The following is an 8,870-nucleotide window of genomic DNA, read 5'->3' on the forward strand; positions in this document are numbered from 1 at the left end:
TTAAGGCATACACGCATACCAGTGGATGCATTGGAGACACTGATCATAGTGACATGCAATATTTATAAACATTAATCAGTTTTGTTTAGATTCCTTTATCTTACATCAATTACCGATATGAAGAAATACGTTTCATTGTATATCAATATTGATCTCGGTGAAGTTATGACATCCTAAAAGAGAAGAGTTTACAGCTTGACCATCAATGCCTTACCGTGGTCTTCCTGATCCTTCATGGTCAGTCTTTTTCAATTCTTCCCTTGTTCACCAACTTTTTGTCAGTTTTTCATGGGTTTTTTAGGCATTGCATGGTGAGGTATCAATGCACATTCATATGCTGTAGCACCATGTGTTAATCTAATTTACTAAACTGCGTGAATGTTTGTTCTGTGTGAACAAGGTCTTGCTTTTGGTACAGCCGCGGAGAAGATTTTCGGAATTCGGAAGAATACCCAACTGAAAAGAACTGTCTTTGATTTAAATTACCTGGGCGGAAGTTGAATTCGGCTGGTTCTACTTCTCAGTGCTTAACTTCAATACCGCGGAGTGAGTTGTTAACTGGTTTCAAATCGACTAGAAGCTTGCTATAGTCACCGTCAGGAGACTAAAGAGTGTCATACATGTATGTATATTTATAAGATTCTAAGGTTTCAGTGATGCAGTAGTACTGAGAGTCAGTCACTGCTCAGATTGGTTAATATGCAGGACTGTCGTTCTTTTCAGAACGATCTCCCGAATTCCGAAAAACCGCTACCTTATGTGGGGGGTTTTCTGGCACAACCAGACATAGTACACAAGACCTGCGGCTTAACTTTCCATCTGAGGGGAAAAGCAAAATATCCTGCCCAAGAACCGATTGTCACGGCAGGAACATGAACCCACACGCTGGTGATCAGAAACACCCGCGAGCTTGTGTCCGGTGCTTTTGGCCGCTCCGCCACGACACGCCACCAACATAAACAATTTGTCATATTCAAGAGAAAATGATCGTTTTTAAAACAAAGCAAAATTAAAGTAGATTTTGAATTACCTGATCTTCGTATACATGAACCCGAATCCAGTTGAAAGCATGTGCCAGCGTTATGCAAAACAATCCAAAAATTGCCGTCATGATTATGGCCTGGTTCAAGGTAAGTGTTACGACAGAGTACTCTGAGGTGGCACTGATGTTACCGAAGGCTCGTCGTGCATCATCAAGGAGATCCACGCACCCATCTTGAGTTGCTGGTGAAGGTTCAGTGGATGCATTGGAGACACTGATCATAGTGACATGCAATCCAGTAAGAAATATCCAAACTACAAACATTGTCAATGTCAAGGTGTCTCAATCCAACTAGCAGAAAACGTTTTCTTTTTGTTAATCGCTGGTGACTATCTGCTAACCAAGCAGTCAGAATAAGTGAGTTCACGTCAATGCACTTCTCTCCTACTTTAAGGTGACAGACTGCGAGCTAGCCGTTCCCGACAAAAATCATTACATCGTTCCGTAACGAATACAGCTTGGAATGGTTCTGTGATGTATTTCGCCTCGGCGACTTTTATCAATATTAGGCAGTGTTCTTCACGAAGTGTTCCTTATGCAGGAGACTCATATTAATATCTGTGTAAAAGTAATTTGGCCTTACAGACACGTTGTCTTATGGCCAACTGCGCAGGTTTGTTATGGGTAAAAACAATATTGTGGTTTACTTTATAATAACACCATCGACGGCAACCCTTCCAACAAGAAGCAAACAATGCCCATAGAGTCAGGTCTAGAGCGAGCTGGGCGATTATTCATGGCTGGGAATATCTACGGTCTAGCGCTGACATCTCGCGTACGTCTGATTGGTCAATTTTCTTGTAATAATGACAACGCATACACGTAAATTGCTTCGGAACCCTTGCCTGCCCTTTACCTCTGTATAAAGAACCCGGGTTGAACCCTACCTTAGACCAAAAGCTTCGGTGTGAACGGGGCACCTGGGTATTCAATGCTAGCTGATATATAGGGGCATTTGCTTCACACATCTTAAACTGAATTTTCTTATCAATAACGCCTTCAGGGTTTCGTTATTAAAAAATATATTCAGGAATACCAAATTCAAAATACTCTTACCTCGATATTTCCAAGTAGGTAGGGAAAAAATGGAATTCTTAAATGTCTATAAATATAACGTAATAAGTTACCCGAGGGTAACCGTTCTTGACCTGGTGTGATATTCAGTTATTTTCAGTCCACGTATACGCGTGTTAATTAAAGCGCAGACAGGACTTGCCATCTTGAGATCGAGAACCAGGCATTTATCGTGTGTGACGGGCTGGAAATAATGGAGATGGTGAATTATGGAAATAATGGAAAATTGGAATTCAAAGTTTTTACGTTTTTATACAAGGGCAGTTCAAGGTCACGTCCAATACAGAGTGGTAATCATTTTAAAACTGACTAGCAGATGAAATGAATTCAATTGTTAAAAAGGGAATTGTTGAAGCGTGCTGATAAATTAATGCGCAAGGTAAAGATCAAATTCAATATGACGTTTATGTTGTTTAATTGATTGATTCTCTTGTGATTAGTTTAATAATGATCAATTTTATTCAGTAGGTTTATGATTGTGTGTAGTTTGCATTGTGTATTGCATGTATGCAAGGACATTTCCCCACATGGTTGGACGATGTAACTTAATTGAATGGACTAAATTTGACATTCAATGAAATGAAGAACATAATTATTGTCATGTCAGTATAACAACCTTATTTGAATGCTTTACATTATACTTTATGTAATCCAGATCAAATAATATAAATGGTTTGAGTAACTTTTTCCACAAAGTACTCAATATTACCACATGTTGTGTTTAAGATGTTAATAATAACCGCATTAACCGCCTTTTGCAAGAGATACAAAGCGCCAAGCATTAGTTAACTGCAAGGTGAGTGGGACAAAGTTTTTGAAATATGATACCTCATCCATAAATATAGCCCCGTGTAGTGGTCTACAAGGTCCTACGGTGCATTCAGCAGCCACATCCAGGAACACCGGGGTGAACCCCTTATCTTTTCGATGGGTTCTTAATACGTGCGTTACGCAACACACGGGACCAACGGTTTTACGTCCCATCCGAAGGAAGAAGCAATGGTTAAATGTCTTGCTTAAGGACACAAGTGTAACGACTGGGGAAACCCAAACCTGGTGCTCTTAGCCGTTCGGCCACGACAATTCCACTGACATTGGTTGACACACGGCGTACTGTGAACGGTGAGCGTCGGCAAATACATAATGTACACACAGTGTCTGCTTTATCTGTTCTCTCTTTCTCACAGGGAAAGATAATTGAAAACAATATCTGATAAAACGTAGTTGGACAAAGAAAACGAACCACAACAAATTCAATGGCTCTAAATTGTTAGTAAATGACAAACGATGTTGTGTAGGCATGTACTGAAGTTGTACAATCCATTGTTGGGTTGAATTGGTATCCATTACTGTCGCACAACAGTAGAATGCTGCACAACAAGCGCCATGCATACAGCCTGACCGACCTCTCGTTCATGTGTTTGTCTACGAATAGGCAGGCTGCGTGTTTACTTCTTTACTATAAAGCCTACCATGTTGATGTTGTAGTTTTGTGAACTTAAGTATTTAAAAATAATATTGTTGGTATTTTGTGTATATAGGCCTACTAAATCGTTGGTGGTAGGCGATCATGTTTTTAAATAAGGTTATAAAAGGGCAGCGACGAGTTCTTTAACGGCCGTTTCAACCGGCAGGGTCGCTCGGTTCGGGCATTTATCGACGGCGATGACCCTGCAAGGTTTGGAACGGCCGTTAAAGAACGAGTCACTACTCTTTTATTCCCAATAATAAATGCATTTTTGGTTTAAAGGCGTAATAAAGTAAGAAACTCTGTAAAGCTTATCCGTTTCCAACGTGCTTGAGCTCTGCACGTCCAAGTGTTTGCATTGTTGTGACAGAGACGCCTATTTCCGACAGTTTCCGGGTTCGTTCGTAATTTGCTCGTTGTAACTTGTAGTCTTGGTAAAAGACGTTCTCGTATTCCTTTCACATACAGCGCGGCCAACTCACCGACTTCACCCGCATCGCCCGTAACAAGAAACGTCTTGCACCAAGACTAGCACGTATTATCCGACTACAACCGGTTATAAACAGAGGTCCAGCTGGTCAATATCAACCATTTGAGCACCCACGTGACATGCTCTCAACCAATTAGAATGGCGAAACTTTTTTATGAATGCAGCGTATAAGCATGGAGCAATAAACTCCATTATAAAGTGTTGTACCGACAAACCCTGATTTCGATGACCCCCCTGCGTGCGAAAAATCACACGCCTGGTCCCTCTTGAAAATACACGCCGCTGTCATACATTTCCGGCGTAACATAGTGTGAAATAAAATAACGTCGTGGGTTTTTTTTTCTTCAGATACTCATATAAATGAACCTGTTAACCAATTTTCTAAAAATGCAAGTATTTTGATACCGCACTTATAAAATGTGCAATCAACACCGTGTATTGTTTCCCTCCATAATAATGACAGCTTCACTCTGCTTTATTCAAACACACACAAGATTGTTCTCTCATTCAGGCTTATTCGACTGTAAACTAACATTATTTTGGCCACCAAAGTGAAATCAAAATGGCCGGCGACTTGTTTTGTCCTTCTTTTAAGCAGAATTAGTATACGATCGTGTGATGTGCAATAAATGCAACAACGGTTGTTACATGTTTATAACATGTTGGTTGTATTGATCAGTGCACTAAAAATGTAGGCCTCTGACAAAATAATTGTAAACTAAATAAACAAACGGATCGGCCGTTGACGGGAATGCCTGCCTATCCGTGGAATACGCTTGACGTAAACACGCTGCTTCCGCAAAATGCTTTGCCTACGATAAACAGAGCCATCATTGAAAGTTTGCCCCACACATCCATGCCTAGCGGAAATTGTTTTGAAGGATTTGTTTGTGCCGGTTTAAAAGAAACAACTTTCCCATTGAAAGCACTACGGCAATGGCAATATTCACATTACAGGAAGTTGCTGCCTGTTATGGGGATGGCGCGGTCTTTCATTCTGAAAAAGAAAAGAAAAAAGCACCCCCCCCCACCCCACCGTTTGGAAAATCCTTGGTCTGCCCCTGATTATGCGTGGAAACGTTTCATGCATAGGCACACTTGTTCAATTTACTATAGTACTACTGTTGAACGCAATGGACACCTTTGCATTGGTAATTGTCAAAGACCATTCTTCTCACTTGGTGTGTAATCTTATTATACGCAGTCTACCCGCAGGTCACAAAATTTCGGGCTTCTGGAATTCTGTCATTTTCGGCCATTTTGGAAAAGTACCATTAATTTGAAACACAGAGCATATCTGTCGTTATGTTTGAAAAAAAAAATTGTGCAACTCAAACTTTAAAAAGAGAAAATTGGACGTAAAAAATTGTTTCAAAAAGAAAGAAAACAAGTCACAAAAACACGGCAAAGTTTCCCGTTATGAATGTCGCAAACAGTCCCCAACACGGGAGTGTTGGACTACCGGTGGAAATCGCTATATTCTGACTGGACTAGCAACGATCCGGTCTCGTTAATAACATTTCCGGGAAGAATATGAAATAATCTATCCATATTATACTTATTGGGGACTATTGCCTACATTCATAACGGGAAAATTTGCCGTGTTTTTGTGACTTGGTTTCTTTCTTTTCGAAGCAATTTTTACAAACAAATTTCTCTTTTTAAAATTTGAGTTGCACCGATGTTTTCATGCTTCGCCCCTTGTCTCCCCCAGGGGCCGTCAGGCCGGCCCAATAAATTGGTTCAAATGAATTGGTTAAAAAAACAGAACAAAACATAATCCTGGGTGCGCTGTTGTAATATTCAAACCGAGGTCACGCATGGAAAACCACAGCAACCCCTGCAGATAAAACCCAGGTGAACGCGCTTATGGGTTGCAGGTAGACTGCACGCAAAGAAATAACAAACCTGTGAAAACTTGAACTCCATCGTCGAAGTTGTGAGATAATTATAATGGAAGAAACAAAACCTACAATGTTCGCAAAGTTGTGTCCACTGCCTTTAAGAACGGCGCTCACGAGGCTCAATTTTGAAACGAGGGGAAGAAAAAAGGGAGATAATCGTTTTCACGACGACCCAACACCAACCTTGTGCTTGCCAACCCAGTTCTGCAGACCCCCCCCCCCACACACAAAAACACATAGTTGTTTTACATTGGAATGAGTGTCACTTCAAAACGGAAATTTGTCTGTTTTGCTAAGTTTCTCTCACCAACACGAACCTTTCTAACTTTGTTGTTTGTTAGCTTAGGGCGTCTAACATTTACAAACACATAATTTCATGCATATGTTGAGATACACCAACTGTGAAGACTAGTCTTTGACAATTACCAAAAGTGTCTTTAAGTACGATTGAGCAATGCTTTATTTCGAGCTGTATAGTTGAAATAAATTTGTCGAGCATTCAAAACGATGTTAAGCGAAATTATTCGTAAGCGCAACATTTGTTAAGGGCCCTTACAAAATAATTTATTTCAAGCTCCCACAATAATTTGTAAAGAGACGAAAGATATGTTATCTCAAATAATATAACCCTATGTTTTTTAGATAAGTGATGAGTTAAAGGCAGTGGACACTATTGGTAATTACTCAAAATAATTATTGGCATAAAACCTTTTTTGATTACGAGTAATGTGGAGAGGTTGATGGTATAAAACATTGTGAGAAACAGCTCCCTCTGAAGTGACGTAGTTTTCGAGAAATAAGTAATTTTCCACATCGAAATCAAGCATCTGAAAGCACACAACTTCGGATGACAAGGGTGTTTTTTCCTTTCATAGTTATCTCGCAACTCCGACGACCGATCGCGCTTAAATTTTCACAGGTTTGTTATTTAATGCATATGTTGAGATACACCAAGTGAGAAGACTAGTCTTTGACAATTACCAATAGTGTCCACTGCCTTTAAAAAGATATACAATGATATAGTAACGTTTTACAAGGCTGAACAGTTAAAATTAAATGGTTCGTATTTACAGCATTGGAAATAAGTCATTTAAACACAACCTGTGTGTTGGGTTTTCCTTGTTTGGCTCAAACAATTGGGAACATAATTGCTTCAACTTTGTTATTGCGCCCTTGACATTTCTATGGTGCTAATACATAGAGTGTTTTTCACTGTGGACCATTTTTAGTATTGATAATAATACAAGGGCAGACTATTAGAGTTTCTTTTGAGATAAAATGGGAGATCTCGGACTTAATGATTGATCAGCTATTGCTAGATTATTGGGTCGCGTATTAAGAAACAAATAGAGAGACTGCGTTGGCTACAGCATCCGGCCTGCAGCTGCACGTCAAAGGCAGCACCTGTTTCAACATTGTCAATATTTTATTCCAATCTGTCATAAAATCGGGTGAAATGTCCTAGGCCTAATTCCATAGAGCTGCTAAGCACAAAAAAATTGGCTAAGCATGAAATTTCTTCCCAAATAAAAACAGGATTACCAGCCAAATTTCCATTTGTTGCATAATGCTGTTACTGGTATTCAGCTTTTGTTAAAATCGTATGGAAGTTTGGTCGGTAAACCTTTTTTTATCGAGGACGAAATTTCATGCTAAGCAAATGTTTGTGCGTAGCAGCTCTTTGAAAATGGGCCCTGTTCTTGCTGACCACTTCATAATGCCCGTTACAAGTTGAACATCTGAAAAGCCATACAAAGGCCAGGTCACACAGGCCCCGAAAACGAGAACGAAAACGAGAACGAAAACGAGAACGAAAACGAGAACGATAACGAGAACGATAACGAGAACGATAAAAATGCACGTCCTCGATTGGTTGAGTGGGCGTGGGCGTATTATGCGTGGAGCAATTCAAACAATCGGGGGCGTGCAATTTTATCGTTCTCGCTTTCGTTCTCGTTATCGGGGCCCGTGTGACATCATCCAGAGCCATATAGCTCCATCAGAATTTAGACTTGATTTTAACTGAGCAAGAAGGGCGTTGTATTCTATGTGGTGGTATTCTATTCGTCTGTATGGTATTCTTTAATTTGTAGTAATAAGTTTAGGATTGTAGTGTAAATTCTCAACTCCCCTTTAAAAACCTTTGTTCAAGGTATTCGAAGTATAAAACTAGGAATCAATTGATTTTATTGAAGATGCAAGGTGCAGTTATATTTTGAAGCAATCACGCTGCCGGTCCATGCAGCCAGAAACCAATTATGGCAGCGAATTTGTGTTCATGCCACTATAATTGTAGCGGTGGTATTATTCCGCCGACACCGTAAATGGTTCAAAAACTAAAATGTATTGAGAACTTTTCCCCCTTAGTTGCCTGTTCGGTGTAAAAGCCACTTAACATGAACAGAGGCTTTTCTGTGGAGATCAATGTAGCATGCTATCGCTCTACTTCAAAGGCCGTCCTTGGCCTCAAGCCTTAAAGGAACACGTTGCCTTGGATCGGTCGAGTTGGTCTTTGAAAAGCGTTTTGTTACCGTTTGTTATAAAATGCATATGGTTAGAAAGATGATGTAAAAGTAGAATACAATGATCTACACAAATATGCCTCGAAATTGCGTGGTTTTCCTGTTACCTTGTCGACTAACACGTCGGCCATTTATGGGGGTCACAATTTTGACTCCCATAAATGGCCGACCATGTTAGTTCGCACAGTAGAAGGAAAACCACGCAATTTCGAGGCAAACTTGTGTGGATCATTGTATTCTACTTTTAAAACATCTTTCCAACCATATGCATTTTATAAAAAACGGTTACAAACGCTTTTGTTTTGACCAACTCGTCCGATCCAAGGCAACGTGTTCCTTTAACTGCTTTCATCAAAAACTTGCCCAAATT

At 40.0% G+C, this 8,870-nt stretch overlaps 1 protein-coding gene across 1 annotated transcript in view; it reads right to left on the reverse strand.

Annotated features, from left to right (window-relative positions):
• The window catches only part of LOC139937818 (uncharacterized), a 45,024-nt gene extending 43,685 nt beyond the window's left edge, over positions 1-1,339 (reverse strand). The window contains exon 1 of the mRNA XM_071933143.1: positions 1,031-1,339. Within this exon, the coding sequence (XP_071789244.1) occupies positions 1,031-1,306 (276 nt within the window). The 5' untranslated portion in view covers positions 1,307-1,339. The remainder of the gene's footprint in view (positions 1-1,030) is intronic.
• Between the last annotated feature and the right edge of the window lie 7,531 nt (positions 1,340-8,870).

Source organism: Asterias amurensis, chromosome 5 (genome assembly GCF_032118995.1).
Source record: "Asterias amurensis chromosome 5, ASM3211899v1".
NCBI classification, from domain to species: Eukaryota; Metazoa; Echinodermata; class Asteroidea; order Forcipulatida; family Asteriidae; genus Asterias; species Asterias amurensis.